This window comes from Camelus ferus, chromosome 8 (assembly GCF_009834535.1).
Source record: "Camelus ferus isolate YT-003-E chromosome 8, BCGSAC_Cfer_1.0, whole genome shotgun sequence".
In the NCBI taxonomy this organism is placed as follows: domain Eukaryota; kingdom Metazoa; phylum Chordata; class Mammalia; order Artiodactyla; family Camelidae; genus Camelus; species Camelus ferus.
The window spans coordinates 42035052-42062558 of record NC_045703.1 but is presented as its reverse complement, the minus strand read 5'-3'; the positions used below and the strand labels follow the sequence as shown (position 1 = coordinate 42062558).

The window sequence follows — 27507 nt, the reverse complement described above, 5'->3', positions numbered from 1 at the left end:
AAGATGTCTCTCATGGAAGTTAGGAAGTAGGTCGAGAGAGATGTTAAGAGGAAGTCACTATTCAAAGAACACTTAGGATTAAGAACATAGAAACTAGTAGACAGAGCCAAGAGCTGTCCCCAGTAACTGTTAACAGGAGCCATTTTCATGAACTGATGAGAGAATAAGAGGGTGACTACAGGGGACAAAGAGGGAATTTCCAAGGCAGCGATAAAAACATGAGCCCTGGACCTTATTTAGTCTTGGATATTTCATGATCCTCTCACGTAGGTAAAAACTCTGGCATGCAGTACCTATTGAATGACTCCTCAGGAAAAGAAAATCACACTGAATGCATAAATTCCTTTATTGAAAATATTGGGTTGGCATTGCATTACATATACTCAATAGCCATAAATGGAGGGCCACACATTTCTGATTGGACAATACTGTTTTAAATAGAGAACACAGCATCTGGATATGCTCTCACAAGTATAATATCATGGACTAAACTAGATAGGAGTGAACTATATGCAAAATGACCATTTTGTGTGTTAATAGCATATGGTTGCAAATGGCATAAATGGTAAACATGATCATCATGAGACATTCCTGATATCTCACACCAACACATTATTTAACAAGCAGATTAAGGTTAGACTGCTGATACGTTGTTAAACAAGAGTTCTCAGTAGAACTTGGGTGCAAGTACACCCAGGCTACAGATTTAAGATATTATAGCATTCATTTAAACTTGCATGGAATGTAAATGGAGTAAAATAATTGTTGATCTGACAGGAGGCCACCTGGCAATTTGTTCTCTTTTATAAATAGCCTAAAAATAAAAGAGTAAGCTAGATGAAATATTCTGACAGCTTAAGGCCAGCATTCTAAGAATTGTTTACTTTTTAAAAATACAGGTATATAAACACTACTTTTTTTTAATTTTTCCTTTCAAAGAGATCACTGGGTATGTAATTTATGACAGACCACTTTCTCAGCTTTGGCTATTATTTGAAAATTTTTTCCATTAGCAGTCTTTGGCTTTCGTAGAAGTCTGGCAGTCAGTAATATTGGTTAAAATTTTAACAAGGCTTTATTATTAACTTTAATAAAAGAGTGTTTCATGATATGAAAGTGGGTTGATATTAAAAAACAGGTTTTACTTTTTATTTCAATTTTGGTATGAATGCATTTCTTTGCACTGCTTTTTCTCAAATAGTCAGAAACCAAGACCATTGGGCTAATTTGACATTTTTCATTTCATATAATATACAGAAATTAAAACAGTCCCATTTAAAACAGAGGACTGTTCATTAATGTGAAAACCTGGGGGAAATTATACAAAAAAAAAATGAAAATACAATTTTTGTTATTAACACACATGATTTTATAAGAACCAAAACATTTTCTTTTCAAAAGCATAGTCTGTTCTAATTCTAGGATCTTAAAAGTATACATTTCTATAAATATCAACTTATGACTGTGAGAAATGGCTTACTTTTTTTTACACAATTATGTTCAGAGTAGGTAACAAAAAATGTACCTTTTTAATGAGTAAATGGAAAGCTGGCCTACAATAGTCAAATTAATAAACATTGGTAATGAGTTTAAAAAAATTCAGAATTATGTGTTTGTATATATATGTGTATGTGTCCATATATATATGGACATTAAGCAGCACATACATATACATATCACCCTAAACAATCAGGGCAAAAAAATTTAATATAAAATTATATAAATCAAATGGATTTGTTGCCAAAACATAACACAAAATGTATACATTTCTTTATTTCAAGATTTGACACATTAAAAGAAAAAAACTGCCAACACATTTCAGACAATATACTAGAAATAATAAATAAAACAGTTAAAAAAATCACATATTCCCTTTAAGTGCTGTGCACTTTCAGTTTTTCTAAATGAGACTAAACTTTACCATGGCAAACAACAGAATGCTGTACATTTTGGTAATGAAAATTACATTGATAAATACACAAGGCATGTATATATTTCCACAGTATCTTCTTTTTCACAGTTACCAAAAATAAAAATTGCATTCAACTCATACATCTATAAATATTCCGATTCCTCACTATATGGATTTGAAGGAAGAGTATAAAGTCTTCCAACACTCTGGACTTCAGATTTCTTTCTTCATCGTCTGCCTTCCACATGTCCCTTTCAGAATCTCTCTTCAGTGTGATCATGCTCTGAGATGATGGCAGAAAGAAAGCACTATGATGGGATGAGGCTGTCTGGGCTGGACTTCATCTTCCAGCCAGCTTTGGGAGGGCTGTTTGAACCCAGTCTTGTTAACATTCTATTTTAAGGCAGTCTGAATTTCACTCAAATGTCCATACCTCGAGGTCTTGAACTATGAAGTCTTCCTTTTTGGAAAGAATATCATTGTTAAAAGTGCTGCAGGAGTTACTTCGTCCATGGTACAAATCAGCGTCTAGCCACAAACCAAATCGTCCCCTGAAAAGGGTGAAAAAACAAAATGGTGAAAACATCTCAATTTTATATGCACACTTACCGTCCTCCCTTGACCCATCTTCTTTCTTTTATGCTATAGACAGACAAAACCCTAAACGGCTGGTAAATAAGGGGTATACTTCCTTTATTTCATTTAAATGACCCATCTTTTCTAAAAGACAGGTGGCAGTAGCCCCTCATTTAGACACAAACAAATCATTTTATCTTCGGTTCTTGGTGTCATGTGTTAGACCACACTGTCCTCAATAATCTAAGCACATAGATGGGGTTTTGGTTACCTGAGTCAAAACAGAACCACTCAGGCCAGGTGGTAAATTAATAACAACAACAACAAAAGTCTTACCCTCCACCACCAAGTTCCAAGGAACTTATGTCTCCATTGATAAAGTATGAGTTTTCTCCACTCCACTTGAAGACCTTAGGGTAGAAACAAAACAGAGAATTAGCAAAGAGGGAGTATCAGGCTAGTAGCTGTGTAAGGAAAGGCACTACCCACTGGCTGAGGAAGCTCCTGGTTGCCAGACCTTTTCCACACCAGGATGAGGTCTCCCAAGAGGTCAGGAGGTAAGAAGGACCTCTCAGGCATATGCTGGTTCTGACCTTCAGTTCCTCCCTTGATCCCAGACCATGCGAAAGAGTGCTTCCCAAGGCCCCGGGGAGGGAATCTAAGCCATTTCTATGCTGTAGCCGTGAAGTGCTGGCCAGGCTAGAATGAGGCCCGGTGAGCTCATAGGATGGGACAGCGGCTGCTCCAGCAAGAGTCCCTCACCTCCAACCCCACCCACCCTCCTGACACTGTGACACTAAGAAGGTGGGTATTTCTTCCATTTAGCTACCTTGAAATTAGGGCTAAACGTGTAGAGAAAAGTTTCGCCTGTGCCATAATAGTGGTCACTGAACTTGAAAGGATGAGTTGCATATGCTCCAAAAATCTGTCAAAAGAAAACAAATGTCATCTACTTCCAAACATAAACCTCCGAAAGAAAAGCTTTCTGAAATATTTTAAGCACAATCCTGTTCTGAGATCTCATTATCTCTTTCAGCAAAGATCATTACCAAATCAGAGCTCCTAAACAAAAAAGACCACCAGCAGACAGATAAATAAAATGTCCTCAGCTCTCATGAGATCCCAAATGACTCAGAGAACTTATTTGTCAAAGGCCAACAACTCCAATTTTAAAAGACCTCCAAAGTCCACTAAAAAGACAAATTTCCTTCAGTGACTACAGATGACACATTGGGAACATTCAACAACAAGATGCATCCTGCACACTGAAATGAGTGGTTGAGAGAACGAAGGCATGTCTCTGATGTGTTTTATAAGTGCAATCATGAACAAACCCATTTCCTCAGAGAAAATAAATTGTTCTCTTTTGATTTGTAAAAATGAGTTCTTAATATGCTTATGAAAACTGTATCCTTAACATGACTGATCCAATATCTCTTAGTTCAAACTGGCTGTTAAGAAAAAAGTAACAATTCCATAATATTGTGAGCTTTAGAGATGATTTAGATGTATCTGAATCAATGATGTTTCTATTTTTTCTTGTTGGCGGTTGGAAGTAGTGTTTTCAGAACATTCATGCCCACTGCTTCAGCTTCATATCCTTCTGCTCAGATCCTGACCAATACCTGCGGGGCTGAGGACTGGCAAGAGTGAGCATATATATTTTTAAAATGTCCCTAGGTGATTCTGATATACCTTCTCCTCCAAACCCCACTCTGTTTTCCAGATAGAGTCCAATCCCATTGCTTTAAATGGACTCTACCTGGAAAATATCTTAATTTTTCAAAATAATTTTCATGGGATTGTCATCATTGTGGAATCTCTCCTTCACCAGTTAACACCCAGTTTGTTGCCTTCATGGAGCTACCAGCCTCCTCTGAATTGTTACCACCAAAATTTTTATTGTCTAGTTCTAGAATGACCTTTGGCTTGAACTTCCTTCCCCATGTTCTTCTAAATAATGTCAGTTCCTTTGGGGAGAGCTTCTGAGCTGTATGTCTTATGGTCCACCTCTTTCCCTGGAGGTAGGAGCTACGGGCTCTGCTTTGGAGTGGGGGCCTGCTTCTCTCAAAGGGACAGTCGTGTTTTATGCTGGGCAGGGCAGCAGCTGCTGGTCTCGGCTCCCCTCACCTGACGTGGCACTTCTGCCCTTAAAGCTGGGGCAAAGGCAGCAGAGACCCCAGTATTCTCAGCCGGCCTTGCCTAAGGCACGGCTTCTGTCCTCAGAGTAGGGGCCAGTGAGAGGAAGAAAGCCCCTTGCCTCCAGGTGACACTTGCCTGAAATTTAGCCTCTGAAACACAGATCCTGGGCAGGGGATAAAAAGTGCTGGCGTCTGCCCCTTGAGGGGGCATAGCATGCCCCTTGCCTGGGAGCTGGGGGTTGAGAGAGGCTCACCTTGACCACAGGTGCTCAGAGGGAAGCTTCTGTCCATCTGAATGGGGGATGGGGAGGGAGCAGGCTGTGCTTCAAGTGGCACAGAAATCCCACTCTTACTACTGAGATTTATCTCAGCAAATGGTTCTTCACTTGCTGTGTGCCCTCAGGGCAATTTCCAGAGACTTTAAGTGGCTGCTGTTTTTATTTCTACTAGTAACGGCTGTTTCACTGGGGACTGATTTTGTAGAGCTGCCCATGCCTGCCATTCTGCATATGTAATGCTTTTATATTAGAATTTTATATAATTCACTTCCAGATAAATTTGCAGGTGGTGTTCTATCATGTTTTCCAACATGGTAAAACCACATGCTTGCCTGGAGGGTAGGTGGGGTGGGGAGGCAGAGTTAGTGTCCAGCTGCCTTCACATAGCACAGGTGCCCCCAGGGTACCAGATTCAGTAAGTTTATACCTCTGGATAAATAGCATAGCGTTCAGGTGTAGGCCCCCTTTACATATCTGCTGACAGGAAGCTGGGTGAAACTGTGTCATCCAAACCCACTCTGCAGCCAACACATTCCCCAACATGTTTATTATTTTTGGTAAATTAGTAGGAGAACTAATCTATACTAATGATGCAGGGGTGTGTGTGTGTGTGGTCCAAACCCGCCTAGTTTTATCTCATCTAAAATGTAGCACTTAACTAAACATGTATTTCATTAAATCCCTACGTAATTACATTTGAAACCTCTGTTGTTATTATGTAAATTTTTAACTTGACTCTCCCTACTATTCAGGTTGGATTATGATTAAATAATCCAAGTGTCATCTATCAGTAAATAATAGTGGTAACAATGCTAATAGCTAAACTACCCACTACAACCCTTAATCTGCAGTATACTGCAACCAAGCCACAAGAAAGACCAGCTGAGAAAGACAGCGTCTTTAATACCCCCATCTCTCTGCTAATTTTTCCCAAGACAAATTATGACAGCAGAACTCTATTTCCCCTAAAATGATCCCAATTATATGGCTTCATAGCAAGCTCCCCAATGCTCAATGGTGGCCCTTACCTAATAGGCACTCATTATATATTTTCTGAATGGGTGAATAAATGAATTGTTGAATAAAACCTGCTTCAGTGCCAGGAAGAGAAAATAATGATATCTACGTCTTAAACAGGAATCTCTCCTTGATATAATACAGACCAGACTGAATGAATAAAGAGCAGACTTGAAAGATGCCTGCCTTTTGTGAAGCAGAAGTCTGTCGGGATAGTATATGAAAAAACCTGGACAGATTCCACTCATACTCCAGGCTGACCGAGGGGAAAAACTACTAATGTAGGGTAGTTGGGGGTGATACCTAGATTTTACCAGTGCCTCCAAGAACAACTGCAGCCCAGGCAGAAGCGCAATAAGCAAGGTGCTGAGCATTTTCTCCCGTTTCATAAAGACGGGGTCCTCAGGTACAACCACTGTGGCCGTGACTGGTTCTCCATCTCAGAAACCATGCAGCAAGGTTGGTGGGCACTACTTCAGCTACCTGGAGAAATTTCTGGTATGGCATTGGAACTTCCTTCTGTAACTGTTTCCAAATCTAGACTTGACATTTCTTCCAACCTCCCCAGTTTTAGATTGTAGAATATCATTATAGCTTCCTACTCTATGGTGAGCACAGGAAAAAAAAGTTCTTTAGAATGTGACTGCATTTGAAGATAAGCTCCATTTTCTCTTTCCAGAGAAGCATTCTGAAGCACATAGGGGCAAAATGACATATTAATTGGGATTTACTCCAAAATACTTCAAGAAAGAAAAGCCAACAAAGGAAAAAAGACAAATGAAGCATATGTGTCAAAATCCTGCTAACTCTGGAATCTGGGTGATGGCAGGTCATTGTACTAGTCTCCCTACTGTTGCGAAGGTTTGAAAATCTTCATTAGAAAATGTTCCTCTATAAAAGTAAAAAGCCTTACCTGATTATCCATATCTTTGATGACCAACAGTACAGGACTGTCTAGTGATGCTGATTTCCGGTAGAGAGTTTTCAAGCTGGTCCCATGCTCTAATGTGCTATATGCAAGTCTCCATGGATACCCCTGTACCCTTGCTGGAAGGCGTCGGGCCAGCTGTGAATCCAAAGATGGAGATGTAAATATACAGTGTGCCTACAAATCAATCATGAACTTGTAGTATAAAACAGGTGCCTGTGGCTTAAACTCAAAAATCACACTCACTTACATATTGCTCTCCTTTACTCTGGCAAATATTTGCCACTATAAACTGAGAAGGGAAAATTATTGCTTGATGGTGTTTACCTTGGCGGGGATGCTGCCCAGAGCACGCACTCCCTCTCAGAATGACCCTGACGGGTCACTATGCCACTGTACATTTAAAGGTGTAGCACCTAGCTTGATAAAAGAGGCATGAATTACATGCTCCCTCTTGTACACTTCAGCCTGACTCTCACCAGGCAGTTCATGTTTCTCCGACTGTTCTTTCTAAAACCTAACAGGCTCAGAGCTGCCACTGATAACTGCAGCTTCCCCTGAAGTGAGAACAAGAAAACATGGCTGTTTCATGCTGCTAGTCAATGGTAGTCTGTCCTCATCGCATTTGTATCTTCCACTTACATTAATATTTAACTTAAACTTGGCGCCATAAATATCAATAATGCATATCTCTTCAGAAATACAAACAAAAGAGGCACTGTAAAGTGCTGAAGTCTTCAGGATGCTTGACATAGTTCCAGTATCAGCATGAGCTCCATCTCCTTGACTGCTTGGTCAAGTCTCCTGGCTTTCCTGGGTCTTACAGATTTGTAAATTGAGGGACTTGAGCTGGATAAGTCTTTAAGTTCTCTAAAATTCAGGTTTCTATGCTGACTGATGGAGAAAGTACAAGAGGTCCCTTACTAAAGTTCAAATACAAGCACATTGTAGTATTTCATAAAAACTGAAGTCAGCAGATTTTCAGAAAATAGAAAGTAAATAAAGAAAACTACAGAAAAGGGAAAATTACACCCAGTGGTAGGTGGTTTTCAAAAAGCAAGTAAAGTGTCCTTGCTATATGACTTACTGAGCCCGATAAATTAAAACCACTGTAACTCTACAATAATCATTAGTATAAATTTGGGTCCTTTTTAAATGCATTAGGGCTGTTGTAGGCCACTTTAAAAATGGTTTTGAAGACAAGAAATGGTTTTCTATTCAGGTTTGGGGAATGGATGTAGGTGTCTAGCCAAGTCCTCACACTCCCAAGAAGGTAGCCATGATGCCGCCTTTCCGAAGCAGAGAAGGGGACACTGGCCTTGGACAGGCTGCTGGTGTTCTTCCTTCAAAACCTGGCTCATCCTTCACCCTGAGTGGAAGAGCAAACGTCAGGGATGGGAAAAGCTTTTTAAAGCCTGGAACCTATCACAAGTCCCCGGGAGAGCCCACCTGCTCGATATGCATGTTCTCCAGAAGCGCACTGTGGGTCTGCAGGATCGGCAGGGCCGCCTCCTCCTCATCTTCATAGTAGCTGCATGTGCTCTTCCTGCGTTTTGCCTCCTCAACGGTGATGATCTGAAATGAAGAAGACAGACAAACTGAGAAAAATGTATTTGCTTTTCCTTCGCCTGTTTTTGAAAAGGACTTCAGGTACACAACTGCCTATAACAGGTGGGGTTTTAGTAGCAGGACATAAATTGAGCCAGGACTTTGGGAGAAGTAGCTAATTACAATTTCAATGTCAGAACAAATGTAGAATTTAACACAGCACAGCTGCAGCACTTAATTAATATGTACAAATTAAAGTCACAAGTTTTCCAGTTCACTATTGCTCAGACATTGAGTGAGAATTATGTATAATTCTACAAGGGACTTACACCTTTGAAATGCCCTAAATTGTTAAGGGACTAATCAGAGCTCATACTGTAAGTCTTCTATAAATAGGAAAATTGGGAAGATAAGGATAGTTTTTAAATCAAGACTCCTACTTTCTCTCAAGGGTGTGCACATAGCAACAGACAGAAATAGCAAATGGTCACATCTGCCGAGAGCAAAAATACAAAGAGACACCAAACTTTGGTGTAAATTACAATTAGGTAACGATTCTTTATGTACTGTTCAGAAACCATCAAAGTAATCTTTCCTTCAAAACTGAGAACAGAAACATGATGCTGTACACAACATTTATTTCACTGTGGATACACTTATAAACTACCAAAGTCAATTTCACCTTAATCTTTTTTTTTTCTTGGTCTCTCTGAAAGGCTGGATAAATCAATGAATTATTTTGAATTGAAGGATATAGACAGAAGGTAATTCACCTGGGTACCAATATTAATGATTTTTGCATTATAGAGAAAAAATACTTAAGTTATGTCTAGTACAGACTGTCAGATAATGACTACTCAGTTTCCAAAATGCTGTCGTCTGTGCCAGATTTACTGATGTGGAAATTAGCCCTTAAACTTTAGCATCTTTTCAAGGGACATTTACTTAAAGAAAACACTGTCAAAGAATCACAAATCCAGCATTTTAAATGTATTAAATAAATCACATGTTTTGGGGGATCTCTACATTTAACAAAGGTACAAAATGTGGCTATACACATTTGTGGCTATACAAAATGTGGCTGAAAACAGTCAAATATGGATTTTGATCTCAAAGGGAAGGGGCAGAACACACCATATCCATCTCCAAAACGGATAAAATACCTGCTCTGGTTGCAATGTCAGCACAATCCTTTCTAATTGGAAACCATTTCATTCCATACTGAGTGGCAGAGCTCTGAGGATTCACGGGCACCTAATTAGCTCTCAGGACTCCAACATACCTTCACAAAAGGCTCTTGGTCCGGTCTGGCACAGTAGAAAATCTGAATGTCCAGGGGCAATCTTCGGACTCTCATGGTGACCCGGTGGGAACTGCCTGCTTGCTCTCTAATATGGAACAGGTTTTTCCTCTGCCTGCCTCCACACCACTGTTACTTAGAGCCACGCTGAGTTACAACTGCTTATGTAGTATCTAGTTTCCTGCACGACTGAGTTTCTGTTTCCCTTAGGAGAAGGTTCGATATTTCTACAGGAACACACCCAAATTAGGATTTAGAGCAAACACACACTTCCTGTTAGGCAAAGCTGTGAGGCTGTAAAATGACACTTTCACCTTTGAAACGGTGATTTCCTAACAGTACAACAAAACCCCATTGTTTTATTTTTTTTCCCCTCTTCTTCGTCTTATACTTTCTTCCTAATTGTCCTCCAGCTGGCTGAGCCAGCTTTTCTAGCCCTGCATTTACAGGGTTTTTTTTTTTCTTTCCTGCACCTTCTAAAGCTAAACCTCCATTTTAAAACTTTATGTATGTTTTCTGACATCAGTTTGAATCTCAAAGGAAGGATGGAAAGGAGCCTTTTACCCGAGGTAGGTTTGTTATACTTAGAACAATGGTGTTTCACTTCAATACCATGTCATATTTGTTGGGAATAAGAACTTCAAAGAATGGGAGAACATCTGGTTTTTATGAGGCTGAGAAAAATGTTACTTTAGATTCAGTTTTTTAAAAGAGCTGGCAGAGCAATATTTACCTTTTAACCTTTTGAAACATTAATCTTAATGACTAAATGAGCATGATGAGTCCTCCTCTACTGCCCAGATCAAGTGTCAGGGGGTTAGGAAGGAATGTAGATCACCACTGGATCAGGTTCAGTGATCTTTCTGTGAGTCTGTCAGATCCAGAATGGCCTGCCTCTCAGTCTCCGGTACCCCTGGGAGATGGAGTGCTACTGCGTAGCTCCTCCTGGGGGTCAGTTCTAATGAGGACTCTGGCAGATACTTGGTGACCAATCTCAGGTCAGCCCTAACTCATTCTCAGTGCAAGAGCCTGGACACAATCTGAGGCGGATCACTTGGATTTTGTGCAGTGAGACAGCATTCTCTCCAGTACCATTTAGTGAGCGCTTTCTATATGATGCCAGGTGCTTTGCCAAGCCCAGGACACAAAACAATCAATATATCATTTCTCAGCTTTTTAAGAAATTAGTAAAAATTTAAAGAATTGAATAATAATAACAATACTCTGTTGGCAGAAGCACAGGGAGAAGGGTATTCCTCACGTTTCTGGCAAGTTAAGTTGTCATTATTTTAAAAATTAGGAGCCTTAAAAAATTAGTAGCCTGATACCAAGTAATTTCACTTCCAGAAAACTAGAGAACAGTCAGAGGTACAGGTCATCTCATCCTTGTGAAAAACCTGAACCAACACAATGTTTCCTAAAAGTGGGAACTGTTAAATAAATCATGATTGAGATGTTTAAAATAGTACGTAACCATTAAAATGAGGCTTCAGAATCCTTAATATGATACAGTTCTGCTAAGATGTCACGTGAGAAAAGCCAGATATCAAACTATAAATAGAACATGACCCCATTTTGCAAAAATAAAAAGACTTACTCTCCCCACTCCTGCCCCTTAGAAAACACCCTAAAGTAGAAAAAAGGACTGGAAGAAAATGTGCAGAAGCGTTAAGTGTGGTTAGGTATTATTTTAAAATGTTCTACATTGTACTTTTCTGTAGTTTCTAAATTTCCTACAATAAGCAGGTGTTAGTTTTATAAAATTAGTAAATAAAGCTCATTTAAAGAGCTTGGGTATAGAGGAATGGCTGGTGTTTGGGTTGGGGTTGGAGGTGCCCTTGGGGGTCTTAAGCGAAGAGTGCAGACAGCTGACTAAGGCAATGGTTCCCAACCCACATAAGATCAGAATCAACAAATTCTGACTAGAGATGACTGACTAGAAATGATGATGAAAGAGAAGAACCTGGGACCTGGGATGACATCTAGGTTTCTGGCTTAGGGTGTGCTAATTAGATGGGAATACATGAGGAGAAGCAAGTTTTGGGGAGAGATAATGAGATGTTTTGGACATGCTGAGGATCAGATACCTGCTAGGGGAATGAAGGTTCCTCTTCCCCACCCGCAGAGGAGACATGCGATTACAGTGGCTTGGCCTTCAGGTAATGCTAGTAAGCAGAGTTTGCTCCTATATGGGAGGGAGCTGGGCCAGCATTCTTCTCCTCATTGTACTTCTGAATTCTCTCTTCCATGTGGCAAGAAACAGCGATAGCAGTCCAGTCACCCCTCTCTCCAGTTATCTTTGCTTTCCATGTGTTCCAAGTGTTAACCAAGAGCACTAGGAGCCTGGAACAGGACAACTCATTTCTTCCTCCTCCATCCCTTTCTTCCTCTTCCACTAAGGATCTAGAGACACCTTCTAGAGGGATTTGCTTTTTCATTTTCCTCAGTGGCTAAGCCTGAGAAGGCCTAGGGCAGACAGTGCCCAAACCCGTTCTACTCCACCCTAGATCCGGAAGCAGACCTTTCTCTCTCTGCAGGCCTCTGTACCTCCTTGTCCTCTGGCAGTGGTAGATGTGACCTCTTCTCCCACTGGAGTCATCAAGAGCTGAGATTCAAGGTTGAGATCAGTGGAAAGAGGCAGAACAGGCCTTAAAAGAGTGCTGCTTTGGCTCAAGATAATCAGGCCTAGTCGGGAAAGGATTAAGGCCCCAATGCAATTTAAACCTTCTCTCTGGAACTCCGTGCTGGGGCAAGAGACCATAACCTCATTAGGGAAAAATGCCTTTCCTAGCTTTCCTTCCTCTGTGCACATATCTCATGAGGGCCTCTTGGGCAGGGCTGGTTAGGTGAGGAGGACAGGACTTTGTATTCCTGAATGCCTTGGCCAGAATGCAAATGTCACACCATGTCTACCTCATGGAGACCCAGCAGTGCTGTGGGGCATCTGTGAGCTCTAGAAGAGCAGCCTGAGAGAAAGAGGTGGGTGGTGGACACTGATGTGGGGAGTCAGCAGCATAAACCTTGGAAGTTGACCAGCTCATCCAAAGAAGATATAATAGATGAGCAGTAAAGATAGCCAAGGATAAACTTGCAGGGAGCACCATGAGAAGAGGAACAAGCAAAGTATACTCGGAAAGACTGGCCAGAGACAGGAGGAAACAGAAAAAAATAAAAACAAAAACAATAGAATTGATAATGAAAAGCCAAGGGAAGGAGAGAGTAATAGGCCTACATATTTTTAATCAATGGTTTCAAACAAGAAGCTTGTGAACTAAGGGAAGACAAACATGTAAACAAGTGAATTGCTGGGCAATATAACCACAGAGCTAGGAGCCACGGGCGGTGGGAGGACAGCAGGCGTAACTGGCTGAAAGCCGCATGGAAGTGACAAGTGAGCTGGACCTTGCAGGATGACAAGAGTTTGCCAGAGAAGGCTGCAAGCACACATTCAGGCTGGCAAGGAGTAAATGAAAAAGGGACGGGTGAAGGCAAACGTGCACAGGACCCGGCATTCCAGAAGGAATTAGACCCTAGGGGCAGGCCTCCTCATCCTTAGTCATCCCAGCCTGGCAGAGTTCCAGCCTTGTAAGGATCAGACCACCCACTTGATGAGTTTAAAACCAGAGTGTGAGTACTGCGGGAGAAAACCACCCCTCACTGCTGCCTGGTGCCAGACCCCACCAGGGCCTGCAACACCAGACAGCCATCCTACTGTAAGTTCCTCAGCATTTTTCCTAGTCTCTACAGATGCCAATGCAGGCCTTCTCCATGTTCCTCTAAGTCCTCCCTCCTTCACTTCTAGGAGATGCCCCCTGCTTCCACTGCAAAAAAACCAAAAAAACAAAAAACGTCAAATGGGCAATGCTGTGATCTACCACCACTGAATCCACATTCTGTTCGCACACCTCCTATCCTTCTCTGCTGCTCAGCCACCTCACACCAATCCTATCCCTACCCTCACATCCCTGCTGATTCTCAGAGATCCACTCATGCTTATTCCCTTGTCTCCTGTACCTTCTACTCTACCGTTCCCACTGACCTCATCCAAAAGGGTACTGTCTCCCTCACAAGAGGGAAAACCTCCCTGCTCTCACCTCTTCTTCCAGTTTCCCATCTCATTTTTATTCTCCAAAACCAAATTTTAGTTGTTTGCCCACCTTTACTACCTCCACTTACTCATCCCTCACTGGTTCTTTGAACCACTGGAAGCTACATTTTGAAGCTACCACATTAATGAAACTGCTTCTGTCAAAGTCACCAACTACCTTCTTGGTTTTAAATCCAAAAGATACCTTGGTTCTTCCCTTCTGACTCCTCTGCAGCATAAGTCATTTTAGACCACTACTCCCCTCTTGAAACATTCTCTTCCCTTCACTTCTAAGACATGACTTTTCTTGTTTTCCACACCCTTTCTGGGCTTTTCTTCCCACTCACCTTTGTGGGCTCTGCTGTCTTTGGCCTCTTTAATGCTGGTATCTTTAAGGGTTCTGTTCTGAGCCCTGTTCCCTTCTCACTGGATATACTTTCCTAGGACAACCTCATCTACACCCACAACTTCAGCTTCACTAATGACTTCCAAAAGTATATCTTCAGCCCTTTTTCCCAAGTTTTAGTCTCAGTTGTCTCTTGGACACTCCACAGACACCTCATATTTAGATTAAAACCAAAACACAGAGTGATTTCTACTAAATCTAATCCTCTTGCTGTAGTTCTTATTGCAGTGAAGGGCAGGCACCTAGATCCCTCTAGTTCCCACTCTAAAAACCAAGAGATCAGTCTCGACATCCTCCTTACTTTCCACATGTAATTAATTACTCACAAAACCCTGGGTATTTCACCATCCAACTATCTTTCAAAAGCACTCAATTTTCTGTCCTCACTCTGCAACTGTTATCTCTCAACACTGATTACTGTGAGAACCTCCTAATGGGTTTTCAAGCCTCAAGTGTTGTCCAACTCCAATCTATTGAACATCTACCAGCAAAAGCGAGCTCTCCAAAATGCGTATCTGTGTTTACTTCTCCAGGCTCAAAATAGCTCAATGCCTTCCTACTGCCCTTAGGAAAACATCCAAACTCCTACTAATGGTTCATAGGTCCTCTCTGATCTGCCATTTCATTGTCTTCAGCTTCATTTCTTGCCACTCCATGATCCATCTGCACTAAACCTTTATTAGTTCATCAAATGCCCCAAACTCTCTGTTTTCCCCCCGAGTCATTCCTCTGCACAGACTTTTCTCTCTGGCCAGAACATGTTCCATGTCCCATTTCCACCCCAACTGCCTTTCTTCTCACTTCTCTCCATCTCAGCTCAGATAACTCCTTCTGATCAGCTTTCTCCAACCCCCCCGAGCTCCATTCAGGTGCCTGGACACATGTTCTTACAGCACTTGGCACTTCACCTACAATGGCAATTATCTCATTATATTGTAATTATTTATCTATACTCTTTGATGCTAAATTCTGCTTATCCGTCATACCATTAACACGAGAAGGGTTTGGTAAATGCTCAACAAATCATGAAGGGTTTTACAGGTCAAATTAAGGAGCTTGACTTTTGCCCTGTGTGTAATGGGGACCCGGCAGCAGTTTCAAAAGAGAATTGAAATTACTGAGTGGTAGTGGTGGTGATGAGGTCTTTTCTGACACATAACTAGCTTCAAACAGAGGCATAGGGTTTTTTCCCATGTAATTTCAAGGGTGCACAGGAAACCTAACCTTGCCAGCCAAGAAGTTCCTGGAATTCGGACTTAAGAACGTTTTGTTTGCACACTGTACTTTATAAGGACTATGACAGTCTAACCGTCTCTTGAGGCTCACCTCCCAACTCTTGGTGGTCGGCTCACTGAAGAAGTTGTCAATCATATTCAGTTCTTCTTTTTCTACCACCACAAAGCCTTGCTCTTTGGCATCTTTCCCATAGACGTCAGGAGACCATTGAACAAAGAATGTGTACAAGTGATCCACCCTGAAAAACATGTTCACCACGGGAGTTAACACCAAATCTACCTTCCTGGCATGCACTAGTAGGAATTTGAGCATGTACAGCTATCTTTTTCCTGCTTGGCAAATCATTTTTTGCTAATTGGGAAATCTCCCATATTGAAGATAATCTCTACTAGTGCATTCCAAAACTGGAAAATAAGTCAATAAATGGAAGCAGTAGTCCACAGACACTGAGAAAATTTCTTTCAATCTGAGGAAAAGAACAAGAAATGGGACATAAAATTAAAAAAACACAGTAAAATATTTATACCAATTTTTTTTTCCTTGTTGGGTCTTCATTCACTGGGCACCTGTATTCATGGGAAAGAAAACTGATCTGAAGCTTTAGATGAGGACAAAGATAAGCAACGATCCAAGGGGTCTTTATGTAGCCTGAAGCATTATTATATCATAATTTTAACAAAATATCCTGAATAACTAGGAAGTATTAGGAATACTATTAGCTATTATTTTAATATTACAAAGAGACTTAATTTTACTGGTATAGGAATGCAGTTTGCTTCCAATATTTCTTTTCTCTTACAGATATTTAACATATAAATGTTGTAAAGCATCTCTCCAGGCTCAATCAATAGCGACGTGTCTAGCTCCTGAGCAGAGAACGGAAGCTCTCCGCCGCATCATCTACAAGATCCCCTCCTCTATGGAGACAAGTCACAAGCGCTTTGACCTAAGATTCCACAAGTACAACCATCACCGTCGGGGAGGGGAAGATAGAGGATCAAATGATCTTTAAAGTCTTTTCTAATTACAAAATGATAACTTCAATTTGAGGCTAATGTTTGGAACAATGCTAACTTATTGCTATTTTTTGGAAAGTTATAACTGTAAAAATATTAAAACACTATTGCTATACATTGAATGTTTGTGTACCCCCTGAAAAAATTCACATATTGAAGTCTAGTCCCCAGTGTGATGGTACTTGGAGGTAGGAACTTTGGGAGATACTTAGGTTATGAGGCAGAGCCCTCATGGCTGGGATTACGAGAGACCCCACAGAGCTAACTAGCCCCTCTGACCACGTGAGGACAGTGAAAACACAACTGTCCGTGCACCAGGGGGCGGGCCCTCCCCAGACACAGAATCCGTCAGCATTTTAATCTTGAGTTTCCCAGCCTCTAGAACTGTGAGGAATAAATTTCTACTTTTTATAAGCCACCCGGTCTCTGGTATTCTGTTACAGCAGCCTGAGCAAACTAAGACAAATATTAACAAAATTAAAACAAAAAAGAAATGTCACTACAATTCTGCTATTCCAATGGATCAAACTGTTTTTAGGTTTCCACACTCCTCTACGTTCTTGTCCACATGTACACAGTTTTCACTGTAATTAGGGCTAAGACATAATTATTTGTTAGATGTAACACTAAAATAACGCGTATATGCAATGTTCCTGTCTCTGTACTGATTTTTAGTGGCTGTATTTTATGAAAGTAATAAACAATAATTACCCTATATTCCTATGTCCTTGGGGTATTTAGTTTGTTTCTATTTCTTTGATTGTACAAATAACATTACCATGAACATCCTCATGATCTATGCCTTTTGCCATCTCTTGAATTATTTTAAGATAAGTTCCCAGAAAAGGGATTATTAGGCCAAAGGGCATGATTTTATAGCTTGTGATTCATCCTGCCAAACTGCTTTTGCAAGGCTGACTAGTTCACTCTGACATGAGCATTGCAATTTGCATCTAAGTCTCATAACAATCTGCTTACCCTTTTTCTTAAAAAAAAAAAATGTGTTTAATATATGTGTGAAGTTTTACTTGACTCACTTGGCATTTCTTTGACTGGTAATGGGTTGAACATCTTTCAAATATTTACACCCTGGCTGCAGCTTTGCCTTCATGAACTGGCTCTTTGAGATTGTGGTCTCAATGTTCTTTTCAATATGTGGGAACCTTTATATAATGTAAACATTAACCACTAGCAAATGTTTTGCAGCTGTTTTTTGTCCTTTTTATATTAATTATGCCTTTTCTTCTATAATATAAAATTACCAATTTCCATATATTTTAAAGGTATATCTCCTTTGAGATTCCTCCTACTCTACAAAACAATGAAAGTTGTCCCTCAAGTGTGTATCAGTGCGTATGACATGCTATGCTTTCTATTTTTTAAAAAAACATATAGATATGTGTTATAATTGTACATAGATGTAATAATTTTATATGTCAACTTGGTTAGGCCATGGCCAGTTTTTGGTCAAACACTAGATACTGCTATGAAGGTGTTTTTTAAAGATGTGATTAACAATTAAGTAAGCAGCCTTTCAATAAAGCAGATGACCCTCCATAATATAGGTAGGCCTCATCCAATCAGCTGAAGGCCTTGAGAGAAAAAGAATAAGGTCCCCTGAGCAAGAAGGAATTCTGTCTCTAAATGTTCTTCAGATTTGAAGCTACAGTATCAACTCCTCTTTTGGTCTCTAGTCTGCCAGCCTACCCTGCAAATTTTGAATGTGTCCACCCCCATAACCATACAAGCCAATTCCTTAAAAGAAATCTCTCTTTCTCCCCCTCCCCCAACACACATCCTATTGGTTCTGGTTTTCTTGAGATCCTTGACTAACACAATGGACTACTCTAAAAAGTTGCATAAGAAACTTATGAAAACAGTTACCTCTGGGGAATGGAATAGGGTGGGAGAAAGACAAATTTTACATTATATATATATATTTTTTTTTCCTTAGGTTATTTGAATTTTTGGAATATGGAGTACATTTTTATAATTTGAGAATTAAAATTACATTTAAAAAAGCAAATAAGTTCGCATCTCATTCATATCCCTGTCCACCACATTCTGGGTCCACCCTTTTTCCCTATAGGTGACCACTTTGTTACTTCTTGTGTGTTTTTGTAGTATTATTTTTATAGATAGAAATAAATATGGATATAGAATCTTTTTGTCTTTCATTTCTACAAAAGATAGTACTATTCTATAGCTTGCTTTTTTTCACACAACAGTACAGCTTGGGTATCTTTCCACATCAGTATAGAGATGGCTGCCTCATTCTTTCTTTTACGGTTACACAGTACTTTACTATGTGGACTTCCCATACTTTATGTAACCATCCTCTCTAGCTGTCCACTTGGGTTATTCCCAAGACTATGCTGCTATAAACAATGCTACGATGAATAACTTGGTACGTGAGTCATTCTGCATGTGTACAGGTAGAGCTGGAGGATATATTCCCAGAAGCAGAATTGTGTAATCAAAACAGTAATTCACTTACACTTTTGAAATATAACACCATATTGCCCTTTTTAGGGATATCTTTTGCTCTCCCACCGGTAACATATATACTCTTCTGCATCTCTGAACTATTTTTATCATGTAGTGTGACATTTCCTATTAAAAGTTAACTTAGGAAAAATAAATCACCACTCCAGAAAGGTTTGATAAGTATACAATTCTCTTTTAGTTTTCTAACACTTAAAGTTTAGTCCATTTTAACTGTATTTTGGAAAAGAGCTGGAAAACTCCTTTGGAAAAAATTTGCTTCACTCTAACTTTTGGAAAAGGACACATTTATTATGTGCATATCCACACTGAACAAAATGGCTCCCTCAGTATTTGTTGGCTAGCTTATTTGCGAGAAAGGAAAGCAGTCTCTGACACCTGGGAGCTAGGTAGCCTGGGCCTATCAGCCAGGCCCCAGGGTGCTAGGAGCTGGCCTGGAGCTCACAACTAGGCCCTAGAAGCCTCCTGTTGAGCATAAACAATTTCACAGAATGCCAGCATCAGACAAGGCCACTCTGATCACGATGGATCATGACAGAAACAAGACTACTCCGAGGTCTCCTATCTAAACACAAACATTGGCCAGACACAAAAGTAACCAAACATCCCTCTAACTTTATTAATATGAATTACTGTGCTTCTTTACCAATTATGGCATTGGCCTCACCTATCTTTTCTTCTTCCACAGAGGATTCATAATATACTCAATCATAGAATGACCTCTGCTTCCTGACAGCTTCCAGTCTAGAGCAAAGTCCTAATTCTTTAAGTCCCCCTGCCTGAATCACCTAACATAACCGGAATCCTGTGACCCTGTTCTAGCAGCCTCCTACTGAGACAGCCCTCAGTCCCATGGGGTACATTCTCCCTCATTGCAAAGAGTCCACGCATTCAATTTCATGTGGGTTCCTGGCTGGAGGGCGTTGCTTCCTTCAACCATGTTCTTTGTACACCTGCTATTTGCCGGTGACCCTGCCCTTGTGGAGCTACCTTCTGGAGGGGTCCAGGATATCATCTGATCCCACTAACTCTCCTTAGATATAAGAGAATGGGGGCTCTGAAGCCTACTATCAGCATCACAGCCTAGCCAGGACTAGATCGCCTGAGGTGACAATCAGGGTTCTTTGAACCACACTATAAAGTCCTCCTCTTATTCCACATTGATTTCTGAATTGTTTTCCAGTTAACTTCCTGGTTATGGCATGACACATTTTTATCACTTTTTAGACCCACTTTCCTGATTAAACATATCAGCTACTTAAAATGGGATGACCTGGTTCTCTGCCTCGAGGACCTCACAGTGCACGACGGCTCTAAGAGGCAAGTATGACTTTGCCCCGTTTAAAGGAAACTGAGGCTCAGCAGACTGAATAATGTGCTCAAATATCCTATCTCCAGAAATGTTCCGGTCAGTCTAGACTGACTGCCTCTTCTTTTATGAATGCTAAACTCCAAGGGGCACATACATTTTTGTACCTGTCCCCAGTCAGAGGTGTCTTAGTGCAGGTCAACCTACTTCCTCAGCTTTAGGTTTTATTAATGAAGCATAACATTGAGATGCCCTGGGTGGCCGTGAGGGCCCACGCAGCCCACTTGCCATCCGTCCTCCTACACTTTCCATCAGGAGGCACACAGAACTGCCAGCACAGCGCTCGGTGCCTGGGGAGCATCGTGGGGCGGCCGCCTCAGCTCAGCCTCGCCTCTGGGAACAGTTCTTCACGGGCTGCAGCAGGCAGGGCCCTGAGCAGCCCTGAACAGCCTCCTGCCTCTCCCAGGTGGTGAGCTCTATCTCTGCAGCCAACAAAGCCACCCTCGCCTCAAGCAGCCTCTGGCGAGGTGAGATGGGACCTCACTCGTTCTGCAGCGGAGCAGCCTGATGGGAAACGGTCAGGTCTCTCCTCTAAGACAGGCAGGGCCCCGGCACACCCCGAGTTCCCTCAGTAATGGCCTCCCACAGAAAGGCTCCCCATTCTTCACACTGCGCCTCCAGGGCAAAAGCAGGAACAAACAATTAAAACAGCCCATTCCATAGGAGAAAATTTAAGTTCATTTGGAACCAATTCGATTGCTTAACTCTTAGGCCCTGGAGACCGAAGAGAAGAGGATGTGACTTCATCTTTTTTCCTTCTAGATTAGAATGGCTGTAAGTTTATTTAACCTAATACTTGGAAGGGTCCTTTTTGGCTAACTTAACTGGGTTTTCTTAGTGGTTAGTTCCCAGAACCAAACCCTGCCCTCTGGAAACAGGCCTCAAGTTCTGAAAATTCCCCTCCTGTCCCTCTGCCTCCACCAGCCCACTCCTTCCTCCTGACTGTCAGTTCTGCTGTTACCCTGACCCCCACCTCATCTCTCCCCAGCATTAGCCTCTCCTGGGTTCCCACACTTCCAGGCCAATCCTTCCATCCCCTCCTCACCAGAGTCCCCTAGAGGCCCACAGCTTTTGTCCTATTGCACCTGCCCTTCCAAACACCTGCCCACAGAAACAGAAACAGCCATCTAACTCCTCTCTTGGTATGATGGATGTTGCTGGGTTTGCTTCTTTGTGCTTAATGCATCCACGACAAATCAAAGGCATCTAATGCTGGCCATGAGAAACCCTGCGTCGTGGGGCTCCTTCCTCCCTTCAAGTTCTCTTCCTTTACTACTCCATGTAGCAGCTATTCCAGACCTCCTTTCCCAAGCTCTCAAATCTTCTCCCACCTGCTTTCATCTCTGAACAGAGGAGTCTGCACTGTTCCATTCTAATAATGTCTCCTCCACCGTCCCTCTCAGCAACCTTTCTCTTCAGGAGAAGAAACTGCTCTCCCGTTTTAACCCTCCTCTCTGTACTGTGACAGTCCCACACCTTGGTGGATATCCTGTTATTTCTACCCCACCCCTCCATCCCTTTATCTCTTTCATCTTCATCGACAAACTTACTTGTATTTCCCCATTCTTAAAAAAAAAAAAAGCTTCTGGATTTTGTTTCTCCCTAAAGCCTCCTTCCTATACATCTTCCCTTCAGATTACACTGTTAACATGTGGGTTAGCATTTTTCCCAAGTCCTTTTCAGTCCGGATTTCATTAACATTTTAGTGTATGCCCTTTCTTAAACCTGCCTCAGATACTGTCTGGAGGATGCAGGGTCTTAAATCTTCTTCCTTCCCTCACTATTCTAGTGAAGCTAATTTTCTCAAATGTGACCTACTCTGAAACTCAGTAGTATCTCAGTCATCATCTACCTTGACCTCAGGAAGCCTGTTGATGGCTTTTCTGAAATTCAGTGATTCACCCTGCGGTTTCCAATGAGTCACAGCTTCTGGCCTCAGTTATCTCAGAACACTATCTACAGCCTCTGGCCAAGCCACCAGGATTATCAGTAATTAAGGCCACGCCAGCTACTATGTGGTCATGAAGCAATGAGTGCAGTAACACATGTGAGCAGAGCATTCACGGCTCAGGTACTGACTCCTGCTTAAGGAGGAAACAGTAAAAATGATCCTAGAAAAAAGCCAAGAGGGAGTGGGAAAGAGGTAGAAGGGAGCTGAATAAAAATGCAAATCTGATCACTTTACCCAGCTGTGTAAAATCCTTCCAATGTCTCCCCACAGGTTTTAGGATAAATTCAAACTCCTCAGGGCTCCCTGGGAGCTCTGTTCTGTGCCAGTCCCCCAAATGTGCTCTTTGTTCCAGACATATGCTCTTCTATCTTTGCTTCAGCATCCATTCTGGCTTCTGTTCTCAAGCTGTTGTCTCTTTTCTTTTATTATTGTTATTATTTTCAGAAGAGTGACAACAAAAGTAAGCTGAGTGGAGAATCACTTCACTCTTAGGGCAGGGAAGGCTTCCTGGGGGCCATGGCTAAGCTGGGTGTCGAGGGAGGAGGAAGAGTCAGAGATAGGAGGACGAGGAATGGCGTTCTACCAGAGGGGATGCGTGCAGAAAGACCTGGCATCTCAAGAGCAGGGTGATGCTGGAAGGAGGTCAAACTGGACACAGCAGACGGAAAGAGGGGCAATGCAATCACGTCACTGGCGGCTTCTGCCAGAGGCTTCTGTTACAGGGACAGGGCTGCTGAGATGCAGGCGAGCCAGCCCCTGCCCTAGAGTGATCAGGTCGAGAGGAATAAACAAAAAATCCCAACCCAGTTCCAACAACACAGTGACAGGAGCCAGTGAGCCCTGGAGCTGGGATGTCTGTGTTGAATGGGAACTCAGCAGGCAGGGGAGAAATTCCTGTTAGGTGGGAGGAAAGGGTAAGATTTATTCTTTTACTTAATGGAGTGGCAGGAGATGAAAAAAAAAAAAAAAAGCCAGAGGGGCTAGGTCATAGGGTCACAGAAATTCTCAAGCACAAGATAAACTGCTTTTACCTTATCCCGGGGCCCCTGTTTCCCAAAGTGCGGCAGGGGTGGCTCCAGTGACTTCAGAAGGTACACAGAGGAACCTATTTTCACACTTATGTACTTATTTAAAGAGTATTAGGAGTAAACACAACTAGCATATTATATACTTCAGATTTCACAGATATTACTGCTCAGAAAAAGGCTAAATTAAAAAAAAAAAAGAATGATTTGATTTAAATCCTTTGAAGACAACTAGTAACTAAACAGCAGTACAGGTGGTTTGCAGATATGGGGATAATTGTGAAGGAAGGGTGTGAATGACCAAAGCCTGAGAAGCACTGGGGAGGCAACACCCAGGACTCCAGCAGGGAAGAGGCCCAGTCAGATCTGCAGTTTTGCAAGACTGCTATGGAACCACTCAGGCGAGGTCAGGAAAAGAGAGGACCGACTCAAAACAGATGCCTTGTGGAGAAGGCTACAACAGTGAGCCAGCCAAGAGACGAGCAAGGCCAGAGCCCAGGCGAGGCAATGGACATGGCGAGAAGCTTGCCATCCACACCTCTCCAGGCCCAAAACTAGTTCCCACCCATCTGGCAACCATGAATACCAAAACCTGGCACTCAGGTTTTGTTGAGGTTTTTCTGTCTAATTACAAATCTGGGATTCATCAGATTCCTTCTTTAAGGCTCAAGGCTCCTTTAGGGAGGAGGAAATCCTCCTCCCTAGGAAATACCCAAAGGAAATACCATATTCAAGTTACAGATAAAGTTGTCATCTCTGAAAAATTCAAAGAAGGTAAGTGAAACCAGTTCTTGGAAGGCAGCAGGCTTACCTCAGAGGCAACAAAGCACTGCTGATTACAGGAGAGGAAGCAACAACTTCTACTGAGTGGGTGGACAAGCTGACTTGCTTCTCGTGGCAGCCCCAGGAGGTAGCCACTGCAATTACTGCTCCTGTTCAATGTTGGAAGATGCTTACACAGACTGACTAACTTGCACAAGGCCACACAGTATGTTAGGGGTGGGCCTGGGGTCAACCTCAGGTCAGTTCATGGTCTCAACCAACAAGCTTCATCATTCCCTTTACAATCAGTCCCCCTGTCCTAGTTTTACTATTTCATAAAAGCCCGGAACTGACAAAGTGGTAAAGTGGAGGGATATAAAACCTAATGAAAAATTTGAGCTGATGCTTCGGACAAAACATTATTCTAACCATTCCTAGTTTGGTGTATGGGCTCTAGGTATAATTACAATCAATGACATCAAACAAGACTACACGTTATGGTGGGACTTCATTTCCTCTTGCTTTTTTTTTTTTTCCTTCTTGTTTTTTAAACATAATTGTGAGGTAAAGAACAATAAGCACACATTTCTAAGTTAAAGACCTGAACTCCCAAATTGGTCCCGTGTGTTATCAACTGGAGGCTTTAGGAAAGCTCCTTAATCTCTCTGAGCTTCTAAAACAAAGATAAGAAAACCTAGCTCCTCATATAGGTGTCTGGAGCATTCAATGTACACATTCATTCTACTTTTGAACAGACCTTTTAGAAAGTCCCTTTCAGGTGATTATCTAAAATCCTGCTACCACACAAACCTACAAACTTGACCAAAACAAATCAAAAGCAATTAAGCACTCTTTTCTTATCAAAGGTCACTTGACTGGTAGGAAATGAAACTGGGGCAATACACAGCAAGATATAACACTCAATCTACCCATTTGATTTAAAAAAATGTAAGTGGAAACCATTAAACAATTTAATAGCTAGTACATTAAAAACATACTTCAGAGGACATTATGCTACAGAGAATAGGAAATAATAAGACAGGAGAGGGAAGAAGAGAGAAAGAATGTGACCTGATGAGTACAGAAATATATGTATGCAGTCCCACTGTTCCCTTATGCTGATATTAAATGTAAGTCATTCCAATACACTCAGCCTAAGACCTTCCCAGGCTCCTCCATTCTGAATGCAGCCACAGAAGCCCAATAAAGCAAAGCCCTCTTGCCCACAGAGGCATTACCAGAAAACTACCATCTGTTAAAATCCACCTCGATGGCCTGACCCGAAGTCCTTACATGAAAAGGGTCATTTTACTTGCCTTGTAAGGTCCCTTCCAGGTTCAATACCCCACAACTGCAAATGAAATCAACGGTTAGTCAGGCCCATTCTTAAAGGGTCTTAGTGTGTCTATAAAACGAAAGCTTTATTTACAAAGTACCAACTAAACACGCTTCCTTGTTCTGGTTCACCAAAAATAATAGGAAGGGTCTTTTTTGTTTGTTTGGTTGGTTGGTTTTGGTGGGGGAGGGGGTAATTAGGTTTATTTATTTATTTATTCTTAGAGGAGGTACTGGGGATTGAACCTAGAACCTCATGCATGCTAAGCATGCTCTCTACCACTTGAACTATACCCTCCCCACCCCACCAGGAAAGTTCTTTTGAGAATCACTGATCAACACAAAAGTTAGTTATAAAATGATCACTCAAAAATAAGTAAAAACTGAAAGTTTATATTAATGTAAATACTGGAAGGCCTTTGGTCGGCAACCCCATAGCTTGGCCTCAGTAGCAAATACATTCTTTATGGGCTGCTCACTACTTTTTTAATTAAACAGTGGCTAATACTTAAAAGTTGGGGAGATCTGACACCCATAATCCATATTTCAATTTCTTTTGAAAAAGATGGGAAGATGCAGTAACACCAGGCTCACACGTTCACACAGTAACATCAGGCTGGAGGTGCAGAGCTACTCAGCTGCTGATCCCCAGAACAGGTAACGAATGCTGGCCCCTGAGCTTCCCTTCCTCCAGTCCTCTGTCCGGCCCCTGCAAACGTTTAGGCTTGCAATAATTACTGTTTCTGCATACTTACTCCCAGACACTATGTGCAGCACCCATTGGCAGGGATTAATGGTCCTGCAGTGGAAACAGGTGAAAAGCTACTTTCCAAAGTGCTGGCGCTCACTCCTCCACCAGAAAGCACAGCCACCACAGTAAAAAGCTCACTGATAAAGGGGCTTATTTTTTCGTGAGCTTAGATCTGACAGTACAGTCACTGATTAACTCAAGGCATTGGACAGAGTTGGTTAGTGAAGTTAACTGAAGGGTGGCTGCCTAAAATGGTGCTGTTGGAAAATAATGATGAATTTCTGAAATTTAAGTTGGTGAAATGAAAGGTTAAATGATCAGGAAAAGAATGAGAGGCAACAAGGTCACTTCAAGACATTCTAAAATATTTTTTAAAAAAGAAGTGAGAATATTTACATAAGTAACCTATAGTCCTATAAATATACTGACATACTGATAAATTGATGTTGGACTATATTTGTTCAGCAGTTTTCCAAAACTTGGAACTTGTATTAAATGCACAATGAGAATGATAAATCCTTCTGGAATTGTTTTGGAGACCTTTTGGAATTTTTTCTTTATTGGTTACAGTCTCACCTTAAAACATCATTATAAGACTATAGTATGACATAATGGTATGTAATACATAAAAATCATAGGGTTTGTACTCTGAAATGTACCTGGCTTGGATAAGTAGGGCCCAAGTTGTTCTAGAAAGTACAGTACTTTAAAGATTATGCAACACTACAGTCTTCTTGGCACTGACAATCACTAATGATTTCAATTTAGCTCTGATCCCATTAAAAGTTAGGTGACTTTTGATCAGAAAATTTAGCATTAACTATGGTTAAAGATTTCATGCTAGAAAACTAGGTCACTCTGTGATTCCTTTAATTCATGCTTTTTCTCAAAGGAAAATGTTCTTAAGAGGATTTTGCTTATTCTTTATGAGCGTCCTTAGAACTTGGATATATTCCAAGTGAGTTTAATAAGAGAACCAATTTTTTTATGATTTTACTTCTTGTCAACAAAAGTAATGCATGCTCACTAAATGAATGCAGATCAAATATTTAATGGCAGAGGATACTCTGACGTAAAAGCAGTTTACAAAATTGTATGTGTGTGTGTATACATATACACACATACATAAATATACAATAATGTATATATGTACATGTATATACATACACATGTTGTATACAGTGTATACATACATATATACTATTATTACATTAATTCATGCATAGAAAAAAGGCTGAAAGTCTACAGAAATAGATAAATTGTAGTTAGCTTTGTGTAACAAAATTATGAGCTTTTTGTTTCCTTCTTCCTTAACTATATAAATACTATATATAGTCTATGCATTATTTTAATTATAAGCAATA

General features: G+C 41.2%; 1 protein-coding gene across 9 annotated transcripts in view; it reads right to left on the bottom strand.

Annotated features, from left to right (window-relative positions):
- Positions 1–325: 325 nt before the first annotated feature.
- Positions 326–27507, bottom strand: part of NCOA7 (nuclear receptor coactivator 7) — a 130639-nt gene continuing 103457 nt past the window's right edge. For 5 of the 9 annotated variants that reach the window (XM_032484827.1, XM_032484829.1, XM_032484832.1 and 2 more), the window contains 6 exons: positions 15520–15667; positions 8302–8427; positions 6838–6990; positions 3318–3413; positions 2825–2898; positions 2328–2463 (listed from right to left, as the gene is read on the bottom strand). In XM_032484827.1, coding sequence (XP_032340718.1) covers positions 2328–2463; positions 2825–2898; positions 3318–3413; positions 6838–6990; positions 8302–8427; positions 15520–15667 — 733 coding nt within the window. Of the gene's footprint in view, positions 2464–2824; positions 2899–3317; positions 3414–6837; positions 6991–8113; positions 8222–8301; positions 8428–9682; positions 13522–15519; positions 15668–27507 lie in introns of those variants that run through there. The other 4 variants (XM_006189580.3, XM_032484831.1, XR_004321976.1 and 1 more) reach the window with 4 other exon arrangements.